Source organism: Gobio gobio (genome assembly GCF_949357685.1).
Source record: "Gobio gobio genome assembly, chromosome: 1".
Lineage (NCBI taxonomy): Eukaryota > Metazoa > Chordata > Actinopteri > Cypriniformes > Gobionidae > Gobio > Gobio gobio.
In genome coordinates, this window is record NC_137097.1 from 29,482,347 (window position 1) to 29,510,084 (window position 27,738).

The window sequence follows — 27,738 nt, forward strand, 5'->3', positions numbered from 1 at the left end:
TGTGTATGTGGGGTAACACAGCACCTGTTTATCATATTACACACTTTTGAGTGTGTTGAGAGTTATGTTATAATGCTACTCTGTTTGCTCGGCGCTGCTATGAGACACTTGTTCACACTGCAGTGAGCAAGATCATATTAGGCATGGTAAAACATGGTACTCACAGTAAATCAGAAACACCAGATTTAAACAAAAAGACCAACTGTGTTGAACTGTAGAATAATCATTAGTTTCTGTCCATGAATGATCCAAACAGTTGCTCACCTGTCTAAAGCCAGGTGCACACTGTGCGATTTATAATAGTCCTTTATGTTTGTTCCTTGTCAGACTGTATGAACATGATTCCCGCTGTAAGCCATGTCACACTGTAAGATCTAAGTTGTCATTAATGTCAGACTGTACGATAGTCAAGGCGCGTTAAAACAGACACACGCAAGAAAACATGTCTGGAGTTTTATATCATCAATTAATGACGTGTTTGGTGACAGTGAGCTGCATTACATGCGGGACTGAAATGGTGGCTACAAAGAAATCTTTAGCGCTCATTTTGGTCATGGTTTGTCTTAAAAAAAAGTCACACTGCAGGACTGTGCGTCAAATCTTCTTACACTGCCATGATTTCATCTGAGGTAAAATTTGATGTCAATGTCAAACTAATAATCAAAGACTTTAGCCTAGGATCAGAGGAATGATTTTAGGATTTGCAAAATTTGTCTCAGACGGAAATCGAGGGTAACATGGGTATGATGTCATTGATAGGCGACGCATGGTCTGTGTCCTGGTTAAAATCGCTTATTTCTCTGGATTTAAACATTCTTGGAAACATTTGGGATAATATAAGTACACAAGTCAACAAAATATATAACCATATTCTAGTGGTTTTTGGATATTTTAATCCACAATATGTAATTTTCAGTCACTTTTAATTATTTTTTATTAGAAATGTGCAAACAGCTTTTAACAAAACTTAAAAGCGAGACCTTCCCGACTTCATTGGTTGCCTATGAAAGCCTATAGGCTGTTTTTTATGTGAAGGACTTGGAATCAAAAGGATGTGACACATGAAATGAATGCTTATACAATGTTCAGGACAATGGCGAAAAAGTTATTCTGTACTGTAATGTCAATATGTCATGCAAAGGGATCCATTCAAACTATAGTCTCGCAGTCAGATCTGCGTCAACATGAATTGCAGTGCGGGTGCATAACATATCCACATCACTATGATCAGGTGCTTTCTGAACTGCTGTTTTCTCACTGCTGTCATTTTAGTTGTGTTTATTTTGTTATTGAGAGGAAAGCGTGCAGCACGTTTACATATTCATCTATTACTTCTAAGCAAAGAACGAAAAAGACGTTTGCTGTGAGTATATCAGGGCCTTGAATCACGTAGTCTCTTGTACGCAGAGGTGGATAGTATGAAGTATTTTTAAGTAAATTTTTCAAGTATATATACTTTATCAGGGTTTTTCTTTGGAAAACTTTTACTTCACTATTTTCCAAAGTATAATGTCGTACGTTTTTACTGCACTACGTTTCATGCACTTCAAATCATACATTTCTTTAGTACTTAATTACATGTTGGTAATGTTGTACTTTCTTACTTGTACTCAAGTAAAACTTTGAATTACTTGAGTAAAAGTAAGAAAGTACTAAACTTTATGTAATTAAGTATTACATACTCAATATGAAACGTAGTGCACTAAAATGTAAAAATTTTAAAGTACATATACTTGAAAAATGCACTTGAGTAGAAAGTAAAAATACTTCACTACTGTCCGCCTCTGCTTGTACGTAACACGTGCACGAGTGGGAGTAGTGAGTTGCCGGCCGCAGTTCACTTAATGGCCACCGGTGCTAATAACTAAAGTTTCTGAATTCTACAAATGTGACCCTGGAGCACAAAACCAGTCATAAGTCTCACGGGTATATTTGTGGCAATAGCCAACAATACATTGAATGGGCAAAATTATCATTTTTTCTATTATGCCAAAAATCATTAGGATATTAAGATTATGTTCCATGAAGATATTTGGTAAATGTCCTACCGTAAATATACCAAAACATTATTATTAGTAGAAATATGTATTGCTAAGGACTTCATTTGGACAACTTTAAAGGAGATTTTCTCTATTTACATTTTTTGCACCCTCAGATTCCAGATTTTCAAATAGTTGTATCTCGGCTCCTATCCTAACAAACCATACATCAATGGAAAGATTATTTATTCAGCTTTCAGATTATATATAAATCTTATATATATAATTTTTTTTAAGAATTACCCTTATGACTGATTTTGTGGTCCAGGGTCACATTTAATGAAAGAAGCAATGATTTGAAATATGAACTTCACTCTTACTTGTAGGCAGGCCTGAGGGCTTCTTGGCTTCGTATTTCAGTTTGGATGCAAACAGCATCCTTCTGAACCATTCCTCTTTGTCTCGTCCTGTCCTCCCAAACAGGTACAGCACAGGTTGTGTGTGTGCTCTCTTAGGTTCCTCACTAGTGGCCGCTGTCTCAGGCCTGTCTCCTGTCGCAGGGGGCTTCTCCTCCACCACCACCTCGCTCTTTTCTCCCTGAGCTTTGGCCATGAAGTCATCCTGCTTGGCCAGCTCAACGCAGATGGGATACTTCTTATTCCACACCCTTTTCCTGGCCAGACTCTGAGGCACCAGGTAGATCTGTAGAACAAGAACTCGAACCTAACCATCATTTGTTTAAATAGTATGCATTTAAAGGGTTTAAGGAGTTTGGTTTTTCAAATGTTTGGCAAAAGAACAATGTTTTTAGGAAAGTGCAAATGTGAAATGCAGCATCAGAGCCGTTTGGGTGCAAGGAAAATGTTTCATCAATTATGCAAATATTACTATGGTATCCTCATTTCCAGTAACATTTAGACAGCTGAACTGAAAAATGTCTTTGCATTTAAAACTTCAGGATAAGAGGTTAACAACAAAACATGTTCTGCACAAAGGGAACCATGTCAAGCACTCACCTTACTGTTCGTGAGATCATATATTTTCTGGCTAATGTAGGAGACATCAGGTTTGAGCTCGCTGAAGGTTTCCCGGCGGGGAATGTTGCGGTTGGGTTTGGACAGTCGCAGGACAGAGCCCTCCAGACGCACATACACTGAGTGGGTGAGTGTGGCGTGATATGTCTCAGGGTCATAGCTGTAGATCTCATTCATCCAACCCTGAGAACAAAAGCACACAACTTTTACAACAAAAAAAGTGGGAAACTTGAGAAATAACAATTCGTAGGGACCAAGAACACCCAATAGCTTCCACCTTCTGAGATATATCAACACACAAAAACACTGCGGAAAAAGAGCAAGCTATGAATAATTTTGAATACATAATCCATTTGAAATGTTTTTTCCCCAATATAAATAGTAAGCGATTCATTTTTCTCAGAGAAAATTGAACGATTTTGTTCCATTTTGGATATTTTTGTATCAAACAGTCTAAGAATCGGAACAAATCTAAATAGAGGATTATTTGAAAACCACCCGACCATAACTTGGTGAAAAGTGGAAAAACATTTGGCCCCTAAAAAAGCAAAATGGAGAAAAATTCCCCTGGAAAAGCATTGCTTGACCAGGACCAGTAATTAAAAACACTATAAGGCCCAAATGAACAAAGTTAATCACAGCGCTGTTAAACAAATAAATACGAGCAAGGACTGTTCTGGCTTTGTGCATCTGACTGCCTGTCCTTCAGTCAACAAAGATAGGCCTGATAATATTACGCAGCACATCAGCCTTACAGCCGCACCTTACATTACTCTCTCCAGACCAGTGGAGACAAGACTCAAATCATTAGCGGCTCAAATGAGAAGCAAAACAAAAACAGAATTTTCACTTGTTCATCTGTGATACAAGGTTACAATACTCAATATCTATTTTAACTATAGTAACGACGTTCCCCATTTTAGAGTCCACCTACGGGAGATAAGGCTCTGTTTATATGAGTTATATGGGTTCTGTCAACATAAATGCAGCACACGCTTTAAAGTTGGATGGATTTTGATCGTTTTTAATAATTTAACAGCTGGATAAAAATAAACTCTAAAAGCAGAGGTGAAAAGTAACAAATTAAAAGTTATTAATTCAATTGTTGTACTTTTACTTAATCCGCATCCTTCCATCGGGTCATTTTGACCTGAAACTCATTTTTTATTTTTTCATCGGAGTGGTCCAAGACCCTAGGACTTTTGTCGCACTTGAACCACAAATGCACCATTTTTTTTTTTACTGGATTTCAAGGAGTTTTGTGGTTGAAATTTAAAAAAAGTAACAAATCCTTCCCTCACAGGTCAATTTGACCCGCTTAGGAATGAATGGGATGAGAGGAATGTTTCAGTTCACATAGAAAGATGCTCAAAATTCAAACTAAAAATGCTAAAGCTTTACCTAAAAAAGTATTTTATAATGTCTACATGTGTATCTGAATGCATCCTAAAGAAAAAACTGATTTTAGGACCCAGCGGAACAGCTCATCCGCTCAATATAGTACTATAGGCCACCTAGAGTCATGAAATATCAGGTTATATTATTATTTTTCCACAAGTGGTCGGCAAAGACACCCAATGTAAGAATATTTTGAGCTGAATTCAAATGGGTATGCATGAAATTGTGGTTATTTTTAATTGAAGTTGAAAGAATGTGATTAAATAACTATTTAGTATTTATTGATAAAATCTATTAATTTAAAAGGAAAAAAAAAAAAAATGCTTTACAAATAGAAAAAATATCAAAATTAAATAAAATAAGCTTTCTGGACATAGAAAAAGTTAAGTATAATTTTAGGCCTTTAGTTACAAAGGATTTGTTACATAGTGCGAGGGAAGGATGATGGTTAAAGAAGTATGTAGTTTCTGCGACTCTAGTGGCAAATCAAACGTCACAATCACAGCTCTTACAGGTGCTTGTGTGTGAAGGCAAGATACAACAGGTAAAGCAACTTTCAATAAAAGGTCCAACATATTAGGAATACTTTAGTTGCTGCTATGTATCATGAGTACGCGAGTACTCTTGTAATTTTACAGGTATTATATATGCTCTAACAGCAACATTACACACTAACTAAAGTTTGAAAAATGGGATCACGAAGAACAGGACCTTTAATAGTAGTCAATGAACAATAAACTGCACTCTTAAAAATAATGGTTCTTAAATGGTTCTTTGGCGAGGTGTATGGTTCCATGAAGAACCTTTAATATCCAAAGAACCTTTCCATTGCACAAAAGGTTCTTTGTAGCGCAGAAAGGTTCTTTAGACTATAAAATAGTTAGAAAAAAAAGGTTCTTCAAAGAACCTTTCACAAAACGGTTCTTCGGGGAACCAAAAATGGTTCTTCTATGGCATCACTGTGAAACCCCCTTTTTGGTTCTTCCTGGCACCTTTATTTTTAAGGGTGTGGGTTAAGAGAATATCTCTTAACATAATCTAACATACTTCAACTTTAATTACCTTGCAGTGAAACTAAAATATTTGTAAGATTTTGTTCCATGAGTCAGTCAAGAAGCTAGACAATAAGACGGTGCAGCTTTGCAAAACAAAGTTTCTTCAGTTCAGCCGAGAACAACAGATTGGTGATGACGACGACAGTGAGCATGAGTGTAATTATAAGCATTCCTGGCAGGATCTTTCGCCACTATCCGATAGTCAAGTCTGACATCATGTGTCACCATTTCCTAATCCAAGCACTCCTTCAGTTTCTAAAAGCTATACTGTAAATGATGCTAACATACAACGTGTGCTGTAGTACTACTGAATAATCATGATCCTAACCTTTATCCCCTTCCCAAAATCTCAGTTGTCAAGACAGTGATTCTGAGTCTTTAAATTATTGCCGTCTGGGACACCGTGAGCCTGGAGACTGTTATTAAAAACTGTGCCATCAATGAATAGTTTATTAACAGCTTTTGAGAGTATTCTCACTTGCAAACGGAGTAGAATATTTGACCCGGAAACAGTATTATTGGAAAGTTGACACGTCACAACCTGTGTCAACAACAAATGTCCAGCAAGTCAACGCTTCATTTAAGGGTACAAACGGTCTACCTGAGGTAATATCAGCCTTTCACAGATCCTTCTCAAATTTGCACAAAGACACTGAGGTAAGTAACTTCGGCAAACTGGCAAGATGATACAGTCAAACCAAAAATGATTCAGACAGCAGATATAAATGTTTTGGGTTCAGGACACTATAGTTCATTTATGTAAGTGAGGATAGCAAAATAAAGTAATCTGTGACATATTATACCCAAACATTCTTCATACAGTGACTACCAGTAAAATTGATAAACATTTGGGAGCAAAATTATTCAGACACTTTGACCTGAGCATGTTTTGCTGAAGTGTTTTTTCTTTAATTGCTAATTTGACCTTTAACACCACAGACTGAACAAAATTAAGCATTGCTTGGTCATTGGTTGAGCTAAATTGGTATTATCTAATTGTGTTCTTAAATTTAACAGCTGATTGGTTGATTGTAATCCATTACATCCCTTTATATCAAAGTTATCTGACATTATCAAGATGAATTTGTTCTGACACAGTTTAACTCTGAGTTCTTGACATATTTTATTACCATTTTCTAAGCTATAGCGAATAGAGTTCTTTACATATTTTATTACCATTTTCTAAACTATAGTGAATAAACTGTGATCATGTGAAAAAATGTTGAAGGTGTCTGAATACATTTAGGTTTGACTGTGTTATTGACTGTTATTGAGGCAATTTTGTCACCTGTAAATGAAATATGCTGACCACTTGCACTTAAGACACCCTAGTTAATAATGATAATTGCTCATAAACGCTTGTCTTGCATTGAAACATGAAATCAGCAACATCCAACATGACCTGGGGCCACCAAACCCCATAAAAATAGTTCAGCTTTTGTTTTTAATGTCAAAGTAGTTATATTTTGTTTTGTTTCTTTATTAAGTTAATTTAGAAAAAATGTTTGGAGCAATTTTTGTTTGTTAAATTAAAGTTTTTATTATTTAAAGTAACGACCAATCGGCCAGCGGCCGACAGTGAATTAACCACGTTTGATCAATTTAGCCTCTCAAATCAACACTTGACTTGTCTTGCCTATAATAAAATCCATAGATGTAAAACAGTTCAAGCATATTACAATGTTAGTTAAAAAGTTTACCATCACCACCACAGTAATGATGTAATCAGAGAAAACGAATGAAGTGAACAGGTGTAAAAAGGCCGTAACTCTTGCAGCTGTGCTGAAGGAACGCGTGCTACTGCTGCTGGCGGGGATCCTTAATACCAGTCAGAGCCAGTCTTGACGGTCGCGGTAGCATGGTCTCGTTTTGTTTCCACCAGTGCAGCACATCTCATAGTCTCTTTTAATGTTTACTTACATAATGTATATTTTTGTATTTGTATTTGCAATCTAGTCATGGGCAATCCTGTTCGTAGCATTTATGTTAATATTTATTCATCATAGTATTGAACTTGACAGTATTCTCTCGTTATTTCATAGGGAGCTTCAAAGATGATGCATGTGCCCTGTGTTTATCAGTATCCAATTATGTTTGTTGGGTAACTAAATAAACAAAGTAAAAATTAATTTGATAAAATTTTTTTGTGTATTTGTGGTTCAAGTGCGACAAAAGTGCCAGGGTCTTGGACCACTCCGATGAACTCTCAATTTTTAGTGTTTCGGGTCAAAATGTAAGGGTTAAACAAGTGCTCATTCATTGGAATCAAATAAGTATGCAACATTTTAAATGAGTGTAATGTTTCCATGTAAATCATTAGCGTAACTGAGAAAAATACAATAAATCTAAATCTGTTAAAGATGTTAAGAACAACTACAGTCAGTTGGGCTTAACAAGGCTTTTGGAGGGGGTTAAAAGGCCAACTTTGTCGATTTTGTAACCAGTTTTGTATGATTACAATGTTGGTAGTATAAGTAATTTAATGTGTACTCTTTCCCCATGATACTTCCATCCACGTCTCCAGTTTATTTATGCAAAAGTCTGCCAGTTGATACAAAAGCTTTTACAGCTGTCTAAAGTCCATTGGGTGACGCATGATTAAAAAAAAAAAAAAAAAACTTTATGGCTGTCTGAAGTCCACTGGATCACACATTTAGCTTATAATACAGACACTGCAACAACACAAAGCTGGTTGAAATAATGTCAGTATATAATGTCAATATAAGTACTGAGTTAATGCCTTTTCAAGATCTAAATACTGTTGTTTCAATGCATTTTGCCATTTTAAACATTAGTTCAGTTCTTTTTTTTTTCTAATGTAATTTTAGTTTAAGTGAAGTAATTTGTAATGTAGGTACTTGGATAGTTATTCAGCAAACTCATTTTATTATTTAGTACTTCTACTTTTCAAGCAGTAATACTTTTGCTCAAGTAAAAAAAAAAAATCAGTAAAGTGATCCCATGACATTATTCCTCTGTGCCATTTTTCGTAATAGCTGTCGTGTTGAAGAGAAACTTTATGGTTATAGTTATTCTTGGTGTGGCCATTAGGATCTCCCAAATTCACTTTATTTTAATATGTCAATGCAACATTTTGATATTTAATTTGTTTAGGGAATCTTTAGGGAATAATTTCTGCTCACATTTTGAACATAAAAAGGGAAACTGTACCCCCAAGTATACTATTGTGTTTATATAAGCAAAAAAGCAACAATCATAAATAAATGACATGAGAGACATGTTGGATGTTATTAAAAAAAAACAGACTTCAAACGACCGCAATGTAGGTTCCTACTGCCAAAACTACTGTGATCTATCACAAATCCTGTTTGGGGTCACGGATATCCCTTTTCCACTGACACGGTTCCCAACCGTTATGCGTATTTCCACTGCAGAAAAGGTGGTTCTGTGCCGTAAAGATCGGTTCAACTCTGGCCCTAAAAACTTGCTTGAACGGAGCCGGGGAGCGGAGCTGCCGCTGTCTCATTGAGTAATCTATTAACACTGCACTATATCAAAATCATGAGCGCCAGAGAGACCCAGCGTGCAAGAGAGTGAACGAATCAACCGTTTCAGTGTCAGTTGATCTCTGAATAGGACAGATGAGAGTACCGGCAGGTTGTGTGAGCTGCTGGTTCACTAGAATCACTCCCGGTACTGTGAACAGCACAGAACTGGCGCACTGCCTGCACAAACACTAGGATGCGCTATGCTTTTTTTAGACTGGTTAGAATCAGGTAAACACCACATGATAGCGTTACATCAGTGCTTGTTCCTCAAGTCTATGGAAATACGTGGCCAAGTCGCAAAAAGGCTCTAGTCCGCCTGGTCGAGAACAGGCTCTAGCTCCAGAATGTGAACCATTCTGGTGGAAAAGGGGTATGATACCCCTTTTCCACCAAGGAAGTTTGAGTGCTGGTTCGGAGCCAGAGCCAAGTTTCAAATCGGTTCTTTGTCTTTTGACACCCAAAGCACCAGCTCTGAACCAGGAAAAGTGGTTCTTGAGTAGCACCAAAAAATTGCTGGTCTAAAAAGTAAGAATCGCTTGTATCAGGGGCTGGGGGCGGGGTTACCGTGACCAACAAGAAGAACACAAACTTGTGACCGCCTTTTTTGAAATAGCAGCTAATCGAGCCAAAAGCTGCTCGATTGTAATCTCCGTCTATACAAATCACGGTGAGCTGCACGAATGTGTTGGAATGCTATTTGATGCCGATGTGGGTTCGCACATCGTTCGCTTTTCAATCGCTCTTGCGGTACTTTGATATCATACGCTGATTGGTCTGTGCAGCGCCGATGCATTTCGAACAAGCCTGGTGTGTTTGTGTTTCACACTGGCCCGCTAGCGTTGCTGAGAAAGATGAGACATATACAGTGAGGTAAGACCTGGCTCTGTGGTGGCCCTCAAGCCCATGGAAAGGCAAACCGGTTCTTAGAAGGCTCGTCAGTCGAACCAACTCCGAGCTGGCTCTAGCACTAGCTGAACTAGCACCCGGTTCATGCTGGTGGAAAGAAATACTCGACTATGAGTCAAGACTAACGGCAGAAGTATTGACAGTCTTGACAAACTTCACAGTTTGTTTTGTTCCACATCATGTTTAAGGGGTGTGAAAATGTCAAGTCGATGTCCCTGCAATAACAGACCAGCGTGCATCTATAAATGAGCAAGTTTACTGCAACGATGGAGCCGCTCTCATACTGAAAATCCAGCGTTTAGTTCATCCTGGTAAGCGCTCATTGTCACAGTTGTAAACACGACAGCGTTTTTCTTCCACGGGGGAATTTAGCGTCACATTATTTGGTTATAGGCAGAGCGTTAAAGAACGTGACACACACGTCTCGCGGACATGTATACCCTGTGACAGCTATAATTCAATGCACAATTAAATGCACAGCAAATTGCAATTTGTAGATATATATGAACACACTGTTGCATCTTTGATAACTTTTGAGACTTATTTTGGAGTTTTTATGAACCGGTTAATGGGCCGTAAAGAGCGGTTACACTCAGTGTGGATGAATCGCGTTTGTTTCGAAGACTCAGGATCAAAGAGAACTTATGCAACACAGAAACTCTTACAAAGCAAAAACAAACACTCGTTTTTGATCCATTAATGCATCTCTCACTAACTGTAAGCAATCTCGTTATTTGAAGCGCAAGTCAGAGGAAAATGCCTACCAATGCGTGCGGTCATGAATAATTAAGAGCATGTTGTCATGAATTAAGCAATGCACCTTCTTTTAGGACAAGGAGACACAGTCTCATTAATAATTATGAGACACCAATGAGTCATCGTCGTACTATAGTACAAGAAAACGTCACAACCTATGACGTTGACATGAAGACAAAGTTAAACCCACTTTTAAAATGAACTAGTCTTCTCCCACATTCAAAACTAACAGATGGTAACATTGTCTTCTATGATGGTCAACACACATAACTCAGGTTTCATGACCCTTTAACCAAATCATCTTTGTCAGCAGGATGGTGCTCACCTTGTGGATGGCAGGTTCTGTGATATCCAGAGGAACCCTGTTCCATTGCTCTCTTCTGGTCCAGCTGCTGTGACGGCCCCATGACGGTCTGCGTCTTGCTGACAGCCACACCATCAGAATCGCCAGCATGAAACCTGCCACCACTCCCGTCAACACCCAACACACATAGGTAGGCAGTGGCAACACAAAGTAACCGTAAACTATAGCTATGAGAAGAATCAATTTGTTGTGGGGTACTCCTGGAGGCTCATCTTCTTCCTCCTCCTCCTCCCCTCCTTCAGTTGGTTCCTCACTGCATCCCCCCGTACTCCCTCGTCGGACTTGGGATGAGTGAGGTCCATCTAACTCAGTGTCATTGCAGAGCTCAAAGTCTTCGGTGTAGAGCTCACAGAACTCTTCATCTTCCTGACGAGCGAGTGTCGACATAAAACATCTGTCCAGGCCCAGAGAGGGTGACCTGTGTAGAGGCAACTCAACAGTTGCCCCCTCAAGAGGACTTTCACCCTCCAGGTCTTCCTCTTCCTTGATGCAATAGTTATTGTTGCTTTCTGAGTGGCCATTGAGGGCAGACAGGTTGGAGAGTTCAGAGGCGCTGGAAGAAAGGTTTCTGGACCGGTAGGAGACTCCAGCAGTTGTGGATGCAGAAGCGCTACCAGATTCGTCACCAATTATTTTGCTGAGAAGCTGAAGGGGCTCATACATTACCTCCGAGAGACGGCGCTTCGTGTCTTCAATACGTGCCTCCACCTCCTGAACTTTGAAGAAGGAGCGGCTATCAGGTGAGGTGAGCGGGGATGAGGGAGCCGTTTTGGAGTCTCCACTGACAGCAGGGACACGAGTTTGGGTGAAAGGTTTGAAAAGATGCAGATTGAGCCGCGAATCTGAGGGGCGATGAGTCAATGAAGCCTCCTGTTCGGGTCGAGCAGTGTCTGTGGATAAAGACTTAACCAGAGTCTTCATCAAATGCCGGTGCCTTATCGACTGGGGGGCAACAGTGGGAGCCTCACGAGACTCCACATCAGTGGAAAGGGACTTGACTAGGCTGAGGAAAGGCTTTGAGGGTAGGGCAGAGGCCTTGGCTGGGGATGAGTTGGAGGAAGCTGAATAGGTGGAAGGTACCGGGGCAGTCGACCTTTGTTCAGAGGGCCACGAGAAGCTAACAAGACTAGAAGTGGACGTGCAACCCAGGTTAATGGAGGGGTGTTGGATAGCCAAGGCAGAACTGTGTGTCTGGGGTGACAGTCCTGTAACCAAGTCCACTCCCAGTCCTTCAGAGAGAAGGTCCTCGCTGGCCTCCTGAGCTGTGACTACGCTCTGATCGTCAGTGTCAAGGCCCGAAGGAGAAACAGCTAGCCTGTAGAGGTCCTCTTCCTCCTCCTCTTCCTCATTTCCTTTGGCAGAAAAGTGTATGGTAATGGTATCCCGGGAGAGCGAGCGCTGCACCTGCAGCTTACGGGCTGCTGAAGGCCGAGAAGAGGAGGAGGAAGTTGGGGGGCTTAGTCTGTCTTCATGGTCACCACCCTGACTGGTCATGGCACCACTCAAAAGAGCTCACAGCCTGTGGATACAGAGAAGAAAAAAGGTTACATGTAATACATGTAAAACAGCCAAGCTGGTTCAGCTCAGTGCTTCCCATAATTTCCTAGATTCTGGCAGAACATTTTTACACTTCTCGTAATGACATAAAAGATCTCTAACATTGTGTTTGGCGCATCTGCTTCAGCATTTACCAGTCAATCAAACTATAATTGAAATTGTGATATGGCTTAGTGCGATAATAACATTGTGATTTCATAAAAAAAAAAGTATACAGTTTGTTGCGCTGCGTGTTTCAGAGTGAAGTGCAGCACAGTGTTTATTTATGCACATGCAGCACGTGCAGCACGTGCAACCAGTTATTTCAGTCTCTCGGTTCATGGTAAAAAGCAGACTATTTTAAAATTTGCATAATTTCTAACATTATTCACTATTCACACAGTTTACAGCATTTCACTAAATGTATAAACCTGTTGCCACAGAAACTAGGGATGCACCAATATGAAAATTTTGGCCGATATCGATAATTCTTTATATTTGAAAGCCGATAACCAATACATCGGCCAATAAATCGAAATCCATATATCATTTTTGAGAGCCTGATTAGAAAAACAAAAATCTCACCATTAAAATCCATATCCCAAACACACAATTATGATGTTCTCATCATCTCACTCGTTTTTGAAGTGATTTCAATCATATTTCAAGCAATTCAAAACCATCATGATTCATTGTGAACATCTGAAGTGTCTCAGCTGAAGGAAATAAGCCATTATTTATCGGCTTTAATATATCGGACAAATTTTCTTATTGAGCCGATAACAATAACATATATCGGCCAATACCGCTATGGTGCATCTCTAATAAAGCTTTTCCGTCAAAATAAAAGCTTGAGGTTTAAAAGACAATTAATATTCAGTAATATTATCATTTTGACTGCAATGTCACTATCAAATGAGAACAAACTGAATTGAGCTTAAGGCTGAATTGAATTTGTTTCATAATTAATGAACTTTGCAACATCAACACTTATTGAACTGAACTGAAACACAGACTGACTGAACAATGACATTTACTGTCCTCTGTAGAGCTGCTTTACAGCGGAAATTTATTAAATTGCTACGTAAACACATATTGTCCGATTACTAAGAAGCTGCTTTATTGTATTGTACTTGAGTTTAATGCTTGCTAGAATACATTAAAGGTCCTGTTCTTCGTGATCCCATTGTTCAAACTTTAGTTAGTGTGTAATGTTGCTGCTAGAGCATAAATAATACCTGTAAAATGATAAAGCTCAAAGTTCAATGCCAAGCGAGATATTTTATTTAACAGAAGTTCCCTTTCAAAGCCTACAGCGAACGGCTGGTTAGGACTACATCCTGGTATTTCCTGCTTTAATTACGTCAGTAGAGCAGTAGAACAGACTAACCTCCGCCCACAAGAAAACGCGAAAAAAGGGGGCGTGGTCTTGTTGCTGTCCCACGTGGAGAAGAAGAGGACGTCGCGTGGAGAAAAGGAAGTGCTGCGTTTCATTGTGTTTGTCGCCATGTCGTCGAGACGCTGTTATTTTCATCCCGGAGTCAAATCACCTTTGTTTGGCTTTCCCAGGGACGCTGTAGAGATTATTAAGCGCGTATATATCTCCCGTTAAGAGGCGTGACCTTTCCACGTGCGCTAAGCTGCTGTCGAATCACAACACAGGACCGTGCTACGTTCGCTAAGCTGCTGTCAAATCGCAACACGGGAACCGCTGACACAATCAGAACTCGTTACGTGTTTCTGAAGGAGGGACTTCATAGAATAAAGGAAGTCTTCTGTCGTTTGTAGGACAGTGAAAACAGCGGTGTACAGATAAGTAAATTGTGTTAAAAATACAGTTTTTTTTACACGCGAAACATGAACACATGTTATATTGCACACTGTAAACACAATCAAAGCTTCAAAAAAACACGAAGAACGGGACCTTTAAGTAGTATCGTAATTTTACTGCGGATGTGTAAAGTAAAGTAAAATAACAATTATTATTTCTATATATTTTACAGTGAAGTTGTATTACAATAATAAAATTTCTGTCTTGTTGTCTTCCTAAAAAACAAAACAAAAAAAAAACCGTATGAATGTAATGCGGACAGAGATTCTATCACATCTAAAAAGAGGTTTGAGTCCACTTTTAAGTCCAGTCAATTAATTTTTCTTTTTCTCTATTCAATCTTGATAGTAAAGAGGTTGGCGCTCTTAATTTTACTCTCAAAGTGCACCATATTGAAGCATTTCATTTTAAAAATTCCCCTTGGGAGGGTGTGAGGTCCACCAACAATTCTCTCAAAATCCCATGGGAAACTACCAACTACAAACTTAACGGGATAGTTCACCCAAAAAAAAGAATGAAAGAAAATTCTCATTTTGCTTCAGAGAAGACAACATCTACAAATCCACTGGGGTCATATATCACATCACAAATAATGCTACTGCATTTGGGAACTCAGTGAGTCACTCATGGACCCACAAACACATAAAACACTCTTCAAACTGGTTCATCATCCATAATGGAAAAAAAACAGCCAAACTGGTTCAGCTCAGTGCTTCCCATTCATTTTCCAGTTTGTAGCAGAATATTTTTACATTTTTCATAATAACATCTCTAGCATTGTGTTTGGCACATTTGCTTTTACCAATTTTACCAATTACCAGTCAAATCGCACATAAAATCTAAATTTGGGAACCCATTCCCTCATGGAATCGCAGCGATTTATGATTTTTCTAAAATGTGTCTGTGCTCATCTGAAGAAAGGCATATAAAACTGGGAAGTCATATAAAACTGGGAAGTCAATGAGCGAATTTCCACTTTTGGGTGAAATATCCCAATAATAGACCAATTAAAACTATTGTTGCTGGTTGTCAGTACAATGTAAGGGTTTGACACACATTCAATGCTGGCTTTGGCTGGTCACCTATCAAGCCATACAGGTCATACTAGTTTACCTGCAACAATACCAGCTTAACCAGTTTCTGCCAGTAACACATGTAACATTTTCACTTTCAGGTGAGTCAAAATTAAGAACTCAAGTTTATTATTATAACTTTTTTTTTTTAAACACAAAAGCAAAAATCAACAGACCAAAGACATATTGAACTTGATAAATCCTAAAACAAAAGACTCACCAAAGAAGAGGGTTAAATAAAGCCAAAGCTACATACCAGCCAAAGGAAACATGTGGGCTATGAATACGCAACAGAACTAATGACACAAACAAGGAACACCTGAACACAATCAAGACAGGAATGGGGAAGATGAGGGACAGGAAACAATGAACAGGAAAATACTTCAAACTAAAAGACATGACATAATAAAAGACACTAATCAAAACTTAACCAAATGTGACAAAACACTAGCATTGGCTAAAACCAATTAAAGGAGTCTTGAATTGAGAAATAAAGCTTTTTTCCTTGTTCTTTTGACATATCAGAGGTCATTGTGCTATAAAAGCATACTGTATACGTTTCAGATCTCAAAACGTCCTTGTTAGTCCAAAAACAAAACAACAGTAAGTACTTGTAATAATTTATTTTTATTGGATCTATTTAAAAATGTATGTCATAATTGTAGGTCTAATGTCTCAACAGTTTTACTAGCTATTAAAGGTAGAGGTAAATTAGCTATTAGAGATTAGTCAGCACAATGCCCTGCCGCTTCCACCACTCTTTCATCTTGTGTTAGAGTTTATTCTCAACAAGGGTTAGTTCCGGACTTTCCGACTCTACAACACGACTTCACCATCCTTGATTACCCCTTCAAGGTCAGTCAGAAATCTTTGAGTAACCTTTGATGACCAGCTGTCCTTCAAAGACCACATTTCAAAGACAGCTCGGTCATGCAGGTTTGCGCTGCACAACATCAGAAAAATCAAACCGTTCCTAACAGAGCATGCAACACAGCCTCTCATCCAGGCCCTGGTCATTTCAAGGCTTGATTACTGCAATGCGCTTCTGGCTGTACTTCCATCGTGTGTTCTCAAAATTCTTCAAATAATTCAGAACGCAGCAGCACGTCTTGTCTTCAATGAGCCCAAAAGGGCCCATGTCACACCTCTCTTCATCTCTCTGCACTGGCTACCACTCGCTGCTCGCATCAAGTTCAAGGCGTTGCTGTTGACAGTTGCTTAAAGATCCACCACAAGTTCAGCTCCCGCATACTTCGACTCGCCCCTACGAGTCTACATCCCCACCAGAAGCCTTCGCTCAGCTAAGGAGCGACGGCTCGTGGTACCTTCACAGAGAGGCACTAAATCACTCTCCAGAACAATTTCATTCACCGTTCCTTGCTGGTGGAACGATCTCCCCACCCCCATCCGGAAAGCAGAATCACTGACAAGATGCAAATGACAGCTGAAAACTCTTACTTAACATTCCCTTAAAAAAAAAAAAAAAACTATTTTCCTCAATTCCCTCCCTATTCCAACTTATGCTGCTCTAAGTATCCAAAACAAAGTATCCAAAACTTTGCATCTCAGGCACTTTTTGTGATTTTCACCTCTTCATGATGGATCGCTTCCTGTATTCCTAAATTATAAATCGCTTTGGATAAAAGTGTCTGCTAAATTAATAAATGTAAAATGTAAATGTACTTTCCGTCCTCAAATCTGATTGGACGAGAGGAACTCCAAGAATACTGATATTTCAACAACAATTTTCACCTGAGATTCTCGTGCTTGTTCTGGGACATTCTGAGAACAAGATTTGTGAACAAGTGGTGAAGATTTTACAGTGACTTCAGTGCAGATTACATTGGCTACGTACATACTTACATGCAACAAAATAATCCATTAGTAATCAGATTAATGGCTCAATCGGACTGAAAAGCCTTCATGTAAACACCTTAATCAATCCGATTGAGCTCGATCCGAATGTAATTTTGATTGGATTGAAAGGGGTGGTTTATTCCAAACTTTACTTTTTTATTCTCTACACCAGGGGAAGTAGTATTTGTTAAGTCAACAGGGACAAACACTAGCCACGTTTCCATTACAGATATGCACAAAACTTTTGCGGTACTTTCTAAATGTCAATAAAAAACTTTTGCGAAATGACACCATTTCCATTAAAGGTGAACTATGTAAGATTTTTGCAGTAAAATATCCAAAAACCACTAGGCCAGTGTTATATATTTTGTTCAGTTGAGTACTTAGAATATCCCAAATGTTTCCAACTATGAGGAACCGGGACGTGTGAGCTATGCGTTTGAGGGAGTCGCCTGTCGATTGCGTCATATCTGCGTTACACTCGGTTTTCGGTTTTATTTAGCAGAAATGCTGTACTCTCACTGCAGTGAGAACAAGTGTCATAGCAGCTGCGGAGCGAACGTCATAACTTCCTTTTCAACACACTCAGATATATCTAATACGATAAACAGAGTTGCGTTACCCTCATACTCATGACTGGAAAAGAGGAAGTGGCGCAGACGACCGTGTCATAATAAAAGTCCCGCCAGCGACTATGCCATAATAACAGTCCCGCTCTTCAATCGCTCCTGCGGCCTTGCTCAGCTCCACAACACTCGGTCCTGCTCTGCTTCACTACAGTAATGTTAATAATCGCATACATGAACATGATTTGTGAACAAGTGGTGAAGATTTTACAGTGACTTCAGTGCAGATTACATTGGCTACGTACATACTACTTACATGCAACAAAATAATCCATTAGTAATCAGATTGATGGCTCAATCGGACTGAAAAGCCTTCATGTAAACACCTTAATCAATCCGATTGAGCTCGATCCGAATGTAATTTTGATTGGATTGAAAGGGGTGGTTTATTCCAAACTTTACTTTTTTATTCTCTACACCAGGGGAAGTAGTATTTGTTAAGTCAACAGGGACAAACACTAGCCACGTTTCCATTACAGATATGCACAAAACTTTTGCGGTACTTTCTAAATGTCAATAAAAAACTTTTGCGAAATGACACCATTTCCATTAAAGGTGAACTATGTAAGATTTTTGCAGTAAAATATCCAAAAACCACTAGGCCAGTGTTATATATTTTGTTCAGTTGAGTACTTAGAATATCCCAAATGTTTCCAACTATGAGGAACCGGGACGTGTGAGCTATGCGTTTGAGGGAGTCGCCTGTCGATTGCGTCATATCTGCGTTACACTCGGTTTTCGGTTTTATTTAGCAGAAACGCTGTACTCTCACTGCAGTGTGAACAAGTGTCATAGCAGCCGCAGAGCAAACGTCATAACTTCCTTTTCAACACTCTCAGATATATCTAATACGATAAACAGAGTTGCGTTACCTCAGACTCATGACTGGAAAAGAGGAAGTGGCGCCGGCGACCGTGTCATAATAAAAGTCCCGCCGGCGACTATGCCATAATAACAGTCCCGCTCTTCAATCGCTCCTGCGGCCTTGCTCAGCTCCACAACACTCGGTCCTGCTCTGCTTCAGACTACAGTAATGTTAATAATATATGAATAATATTTTCCACCGGCTGTGAGGTGAAGACCACACGTCCCAAGATTCTGCGCTCAAACGTGGCGTCATCAAACTACGCCTTTGTTTTGAACAGGTGACCTCTAGTGGACAGAAAAGTTACATAGTGTAGCTTTAACCGATGTAATGCGATTAAAACTATATTTTATGCAATATTTTTTCCTCTCACGGTAAATCATTCCAAAAATCATGGCAACAGATGTTGGTAGGTTTACATTTATCCCACCGCACTAGCCATTATTTTTAATCGAAGGGAGCGGCCACATATGATGTGTTTCAGGGTGTTCATCCCTCATATCTGATAAATTGTGGCATTTCTTTGTTTAGCATCCAGTATTCACGTGAATTATTTTGTCTTTTAAAGCTGCACTATGTAACGTCTCCGTCCGCTAGAGGTTGCCTATTCAAAACAAAGGCGTAGTTTGATGACGTCAAATTTGAGCACAGATTCATGGGAGATGTCGTCTTCACCTCACAGCGGTGGAAAAGAAATCGGGATAGGACTCGGGCAGAAATCATGTTCATGGATGAGATTATTAATGTTAAAAGTATGAAGCAGAACAAGACAGAGTGTTGTGGAGCTGAGCAAGGCCACAGGAGCGATTGTTAATAAGAAGAGCGGAACACACGCCTCGTGAGCAGCGGGACTTTTATTATGCAACAGTCGCCGGCGCCATTTACCGCTTTTCCGGTCATGAGTATGAGATAACGCAACTCTGTTTATCATATTAGATACATCTGAGTGTGTTGAAAATTATGTTATGACGTTACCCTTGGCGGCTGCTATGACACTTGTTGCACACTGCAGTGAGAGTAAAGCGTTTCTTCAAAATAAAACCGGAAACCGAGGGTAACGCAGATATGACGCAATTGACAGTCGACTTCCTCATACGTCCCGGTTCCTTGCTTAAAATAGCCATTTTCTCACGATTTACAAATAGTTGGAAACATTTGGGATATTGTAAGTACTCAACTGAACCAAATATATAACACTAGCCTAGTGTTTTTTTTTTATATTTTACTGAAAAATAATCACATAGTGCACCTTTAATAAAGCACTTTGTCTCATCTTCTGTCCAAACATACCACGTCATCTTTAAAGAATGATCAACTTTTACTTGCACCAGGTGACCTGTAAATGCAAAGAAAAAAAAACATGTTTCCATTAAAGTTTTGCTAAATATTCCTTTTTTGAATTGCCTGAAAAACCATCTGATGTGTGCGTAAAACCTTTTTGTGCTACATTGGAGTTTTTGCAAAATTGACGCGTTTCCATTGGGCGTATTTTCAATTCACAATTTCAATTTGCGCAATTTGAAGGGTAATGGACGCACGGCTACTGTTAACGGTTTTTCCAAAGGAGAGCTCGTCTCTGCTCCACAGGGAGGAGAGCTAAAAGGAACACTCAACTTTTTTTGAAAATAGGCTCATTTTCCAACTCCCCTAGAGTAAAACAGTTTAGTTTTACCGTTTTCGAATCCATTAACCCGATCTCCAGGTCTGGCAGTAGCACTTTTAGCATTACTTAGCATAGATCATTGAATCTGATTAGACTGTTAGCATCTCGCTCAATTGACCAAAGAGTTTCAATATTGTTCCTATTTAAAACTCGACTCTTCTGTATCGTGTAGTAAGACCGACGGAAAATGAAAAGTTGTGATTTTCTAGGCCGATATGGCTAGGAACTATACTCTCATTCCTGCGTAATGATCAAGGAACTTTGCTGCCGTACCATGGGTGCAGCGCCGCAATGATATTACACAGCGCCTAAAAAAAGGCTCCCGTCAACATAACCAACGTGACAACCTGCTTGCACAAGGAGCTTGCAGCAAAGTTGGTCTTAGTACACGATGTAACTACAGAAGAGTCAAGTTTTAAATAGGAAAACTATCGAAACTGTTTGCTAATTTTTTTGAGCAAGATGCTAACGGTCTAATAAGATTCAATGATCTATGCTAAGCTATGCTAAAAGTGCTACCGCCAGACTGAATGGATTCTAAAACGGTAAAACTCAACTGTTTAACTCTAGGGGAGTTGGAAAATGAGCCTATTTTCCAAAAAAGTGGAGTATTCCTTTAATGTTTATTAAAGAAAGCTTCACTTACATAATCACGTCTCAATGTCCTGCTGTCATGGTTGGCCACACACAAGAAATGCTTCAGAGTTTAGTCTATCTCCCAACATCTAAGAACCACAGTAACTAATCATCCCATATTTCCATTTATATACATATAAATGATCTCTCTGAGTTGACTAAAACTGTCTTAAGAATATATAATAAAGACAGTCTTTGAAGGGATTGAATGCTGCACTGGGAACAGAGCCGTTTGAAGTTTTCTGACAACAAGGAAAAGAAAGGGAGCAAAGGAGAACGCTGAATTTAAAGCTGATCAAAGCAGTCAAGGGTGAAGCACTAAAACAAGGACAGCAAAGAGATGAGACATCACATCAAATGTATTTCCTCGACTGAGAGACGGAGAGCTCAACTGCACACAGCCAGAAGCAGCTCTGTAGTTTTCAGGATTTCATATAAACTGCATGTTATGGGTCATCCCTTGTCTGGCTATCACCAGACCAAGCTTAATCTTTTAAGATTGAACATTGGTCTGGGGGGTCTACTCTGTATTTTCTACTGCAAGAGGCGTGATCAACGGGCATAGTTCAAATGACTCTGTACGCAATTGGATAGTCCTTCAACCAATCAGACCATCGATCCATCGCTTCTCTATCAGCCATTGTGTTAAACCCGCCAATAGCGTGCCAGGTGGATAAGCCAGTTTGTGATTGGTCCCCGCAAATTTGTAACAGAAGCAGGATAGAAATATGTACAGGTTTTCTCCAGTCTAGGTCATCCCTACAATTTGCGCCTTTTGGGCTTTGACATTTACTTTTGTGTCACATTATACAAGCATCTTTATGTTTCTTATGAAAGTGGCATAGGTCAAACTCAATGACATAAGTTGTATTATTCACCGAAACATTTTACACGATTGACAGAAACAAAATTTGGTAACACTTTGCAATAAGGTTAATTAGTTAACATTAGTTAACAACATATATAGATATGACTAGATATTTTACTTTATTTACATGTTAAATATGGATATTTCTCTTACACAAACCCATCAATTCACTTCAGAAGGCCTTTATTAACCCCCGTAGCCATTTGGAGCACTTTTATAATGGATGGATGCTGTTTTTTGGGCTGCCAGTCACTGTCATTATAAAGCTTGGAAGAACCAGGACTTTTTTAATATAACTCTGATTGTATTTGTCTGAAAGAAGAATGTCATATACACCTAAGATGACTTGAGGGGGAGTAAATCATGGGCTAATTTTCATTTTTGGGTGAACTATCCCTTTAATTGGGAAAATCTTATTAAAGCCAAAATTATATTTAGCATCACATTCATTGAAAACCATACACATATTTACAGCGCTATCTTTGTCTGGAATTTTGGTCTATTTTAGCTGTGTAAAATACAAACAGTATGCTTCAAAAGATTATTCATATATGTAAATATGCTCTACTTTAACAACAAGACAAGGCGATGTAGTTGTTGTGGAAAAAGACTAATAAAGAATAGCAGTCACAGCAGCAATCGTTCTACCCTCCGCCATATTTAAAGTTTATCGCCGCTCAACTCAGGAACTTGAGTTTCAAATTTATTCCAGAGCTTTCAGGTGGTAAATACGACTTGAGAGGGTGTTCATGTCCAAATTTTAACTAGGAAACTCGTATTTTAGATAATTCCGATTATTAAAGCATGTAAATGCAGAAACTCCCAAGCTCGAATTTACGATTTTGTGGTTGTGTTCATGTGCAACTCATGATCTTTCAGACATGACTTAAACGTACCATAAGAAAATGCAAGTGCTATTTTATTCATTAGCAATTGACTAAAGGCTCATTCACACAAAGGATGATAACTAGGATTCCAATATAGTTATTATTATAGTTATCTTTATCATTATTGGTGCAAACAGACCTTAAATCATGAAAAGTGGGCATTCTATACACTGTAAACTCTAACGCCCAAAATAATTAATCGGTTTGAGTAGAACTCAAATTAAACAAATTAGTTATATCAAATGAACTTTTATGAGTATTTAAAATTTTCTTTTTCTTTTGAGTTCTCAAAACTGAAACATTTTAAGTTATCTGAACTGTTTCATTTTTTTGAGTTTTATGAACTTTTAATTTAGACCAACTTAAATTTAACTGAAACTGGGCTGGGATTTCTATTTCCCAGCATGATTTGGTAGAGTAAATGCTAAAATAAAATTTTATATAATGTTTTTATGTGCAAGATTAGTGTTAAGTGGGAGATTTAGTAGTGTTTAATGTTTTGTTATGCTAGTTTAGAAGAGTTTCTGTTATGTTGTTTTTTATAGGGTTTCCATCATGGTGACGAGTGGAGCATGAGTTTAGTTTGAGAACAGATTTATGTTAAATGTATTATATTGCTGTCCTCATTCAGCAAGTGTTATGTTATGCTAATGCTATCAAAGCATTGTGTAATTAGCAAGGTGGCATTTATTGAATGAGCTAGTTAAAGCTAGCCAAATTTCTACTACTAAAAATATTTAAATTGATACTTTTAATTAAAATGTATGAATTAGCTTATACTCAAATATTTGAAGTTAAAGGGTTAGTTCACCCAAAAATGAAAATTCTGTCAGTAATTACTCACCCTCATGTTGTTCCAACCATGTAAGACCTTCGTTCATCTTCGGAACATAATTTAGTATATTTTTGATGAAATCTGAGAGCTGTCTCACTCCTCCATAGGCTTTCAGAGGGAATGAAACTTGATGGCCCAGAATAGTAAGTAAAAACGTAATTTAAGGAGTCCAAATGACTACAGTGGCTCTGTATTAAGTGGCGGGAGTGCCACGACGCATGCGCGAGAACTGAGATTACGGCGTTCTTCTTCTACTACTACTTGACTGGCTGCTCACTCTTTCGGAGTAGGGTTAATCTCAGTTCTCGCGCATGCGTCGTGGCACTCCCGCGAACTCTCGTCAGAGGCTCAAATTGAACAACAATAATAGTGTGATAAAGTCGTTATTTTTGTTGTTTTTCCGCTCAAAAAGTATTTTCGTCGCATGATAGACTTAATACAGAGCCACTGTAGTCATTTGGACTCCTTAAATGACGTTTTTACTATGGAGGCGCCTATGGAGGAGTGAGACAGCTCTCAGATTTCATCAAAAATATACTAAATTATGTTCCGAAGATGAACGAAGGTCTTACATGGTTGGAACAACATGAGGGTGAGTAATTACTGACAGAATTTTCATTTTTGGGTGAACTAACCCTTTAAGCACAATTAAAATGTATGAGTACAAAATAAAAATCTGCAAGTTCTGCTTACTTAAACTTTACATTTCTTAACTTAAAATATTTTATTTGCCTAATTTTTTGTTTTGTTTTGCCAACTTATCCAGGTTTACCGTGTACCAGAATTTAGTTGTTAATAAAAACACTATAACCCACGGCTTAACATACCTACATATACCTGGCAAGGTTTCATAAAATAAACACACAGCAAAAAAATAATCAGATTTAATAATAAATAGGCTATATTTAAATCTAAGGTTAGACATTGATAATCTGGTTTATTTTAATTTTTTGGCTATTAGAAGTACTGAATGGCCGGTAACTTAAAAATTAGCAGCCAACTTGGTTAATTTCAAACCCTGTTGATAATAAATAATATTTATTAACTGTATCAATGTAGTTCTTCAGCACTGTTTAGTAGAATAGCTGTCAAGCAACCATTGATGTAATGAGGTCAAAGGCGGGTGTTTATGGAGCATTTTATGGCTCAGCTAGAAGGACTGGAACTATTTGTTTTATAAGTTGAATTTACAAAGATTTCCACATCTAAAGCATGATTTACTGACAGATGGCAAGGCAAGTTTTAAAAGAACAAGGATTTTGAGGGAATTCAAGTGTTTGACATGAATGAAAGAATTATGTGAAACAGGATGGACGGTCTACCTCAGCATTACAGTGCTGATTTGCAGTACTGGCATAGGTTCAGCACTCACATTCAATTAATGTGATCGTCCTGTGCCGATCTCAGTAGACATCAGACACCAGGCTCACCGTTATAAACACTGACATGATGAGAAAAATCATCTCTGACTGAGACATTACTTAAAATGCTTGGTGGGTTTTGGTGTATTTGTTGTGTGTTTGTGTTCGTATATTCACCAGAGCACAGGAACACACACAGATTGGATCAAAGGCTTGAAGACTTAGTGTAAGGCTTTAGATTCTAGACCGGCTCAGAAGAAAACACACTCATTCTCTAATCCCAACTCACTCATAAAGACAGAGGCTAATGTGGTAAAACTTGAATTTTGCCTATTCCATACAACACTTTCTCTTAGTAAATACACTAAATTGCCATAAGTATTGGGATGGGACACCCCTACAAATCATAAAATTCAGGTGTTCAATCACTTCCATGGCCACAGGTGTATAAAATCAAGCACTAGGCATGCAGACGCTTCTACAAACATTTGTGAAAGAATGGGTCGCTCTCAGGATAGGGGTGTGAACCTACACTGGTCTCACGGTTCAATTACGATTATCATGCCATCGATTCGGTTCAATTCGATATCACGATGCATCACAATGCATTGACGATGCACTGCATCCTCATGTATACAATTTTGTCAGTCAGTTATATGAACTGAACCTTTAATTTTACCTGCTCAAAGAAAACATGCATCTTGAATGTATCAAACAAAACTCAAGTCTGGGCACAGAAGACAACCGGAGCGTTTAGTCCATTCATGAAATTTCCTCACTACTAAATATTCCACGCTCAACTGTTAGTGGTATTATAACAAAGTGGAACGAATTGGGAACAACAGCAACTCAACCACGAAGTAGTAGGCCAGGTAAAATCACAGAGTGGGGTCAGCGCATGCTGAGGTGCAAGTCGCCAACTTTCTGCAGAGTCAATAGCTACAGACCTCCAAACTTCGTGTGGCCTTCAGATTAGCTCAAGAACAGTGTGTAGAGAACTTCATGGAATGGGTTTCCATGGCCGAGCAGCTCATCCAAGCATTACATCACCAAGTGCAATGCAAAGCGTGGGATGCACCACTGGGCTCTAGAGCAGTGGAGACGTGTTCTCTGGAGTGACCAATCACGCTTCTCTGTCTGGCAATCCGATCGACGAGTCTGGGTTTGGCAGTTGCCATGAGAACGATACTTGCCTGACTGCATTGTGCCAAATGTAAAGTTTGGTGGAGGGGGGATTATGGTGTGGGGTTGTTTTTCAGGGGTTGGGCTTGGACCCTTAGTTCCAGTGAAAGGAACTTCAGCATACCAAGACATTTTGGACAATTTAATGCTCACAATTTTGTGGGAACAGTTTGCGGATGGCCCCTTCCTGTTCCAACATGACTGCGCACCAGTGCACAAAGCGTCGGTCCATTAAGACATGGATGAGCGAGTTTGGTGTGGAGAAAACGCCTCGGGTTCGTTTTTTTATTTTGACGCGACGCGTTAAAAACTGGCCGACCAATGAGATCACGTGCCTGGAGCTGCTGAAGTGACAGTAAAACACGACTTGGTGGCGCTCAAGCACAAAACGGTCTTGCCGAGCACACATTGATACGACGAAGAAGTAGTAAGTAGACAAAGAAGAAGATGAGCAGCTAATGCTGCCTGCCAGTTAGCAAAAAGTGTGTGAATGGTTTTGGCCATAGACATAATATATCTGTGGTTTTGGCAAGCACGTAAATACTGTCTCTCTTCTTCTTCTGTGTGACAAGCGAGTGTCAGAAGCGTAAAGTGCCGCAGCACCACCTTGTGTACCGGAAGCGCATCTACTGAATGTGCACGTTCACTCGCGCATCGCCAGTGGAAATCGCTTGGGTGTGAACACTTAAGACGTGTCGAAAAACGTCACGAAAAACGCTGGCGATAAGCGTGCGCGATATTCGTCCCGGTGTGTACAGGCCTTAAGCCCCCAGTGATCCCAATTAGGCAACATGATGCAAAATATCCACTGCTGAGTAATCAGAGACAAACATATGGCCCATTTTTCACAAAGAGACTGTTATCATTACCAAAATAAGCACATGATTCAAGAAGTCTATTAAATAACAAACACAGATGGTGAGCAGATCTAGCATAACCGATATGAAAAGAAGACTCTTACATACTACAGTCAGTTGAGTGTTGGACCAGGAGATTTAGCTATAATTAAAGACATTTGGCATAATACAGGGCTCCAGATTAACATTTGAGAGCAGTGGCACCAGCACCGCTAAATTCTACAGATGGTAGCGCTGAAGGTTAATTTAATCATAAAAGTACTAATGTTTTGCGTTGTTTTGTTAATAAGTGCAGTTACTAATAATATTACATGTTTGTTTATTGGAAATTTAACAGTGAAGCACTGAGCTTGAATTGATATGCAGATCAAATTAACTTTTATTAACAGTAATGTGCAAAAACCTCATTTTTATAGAGAAAATGTAAATATTCTACTGTTATTAAATGTACCATTGTTCTTAGTATCTGAACTGAACTGACCGACAGCTTCAGTGATAGTAAAAGGAGTCACAATTGGAAGAAAAGTTTTTGTTTTTCATGAGACTTTGCGACTTCCTACTTTTTTTCCATATATTAAGGAGTGTAAATTGCTAATAAGTCAATAAGTGCTCCTTTTCTGCCATCTACTGGTTATAGTGGTCATTTCATGTCTTTTTTAA

General features: G+C 38.9%; 1 protein-coding gene across 2 annotated transcripts in view; it reads right to left on the bottom strand.

The window, feature by feature from the left end:
- tex2 (testis expressed 2) overlaps positions 1-27,738 on the bottom strand; it is a 76,075-nt gene that overhangs the window by 14,691 nt on the left and 33,646 nt on the right. For both annotated transcript variants that reach the window (XM_079815764.1, XM_079815765.1), the window contains exons 2-4: positions 10,963-12,520; positions 2,996-3,196; positions 2,360-2,681 (exon numbers count right to left, since the gene is read on the bottom strand). In XM_079815764.1, coding sequence (XP_079671890.1) covers positions 2,360-2,681; positions 2,996-3,196; positions 10,963-12,495 — 2,056 coding nt within the window. In that variant the 5' untranslated portion in view covers positions 12,496-12,520. The remainder of the gene's footprint in view (positions 1-2,359; positions 2,682-2,995; positions 3,197-10,962; positions 12,521-27,738) is intronic.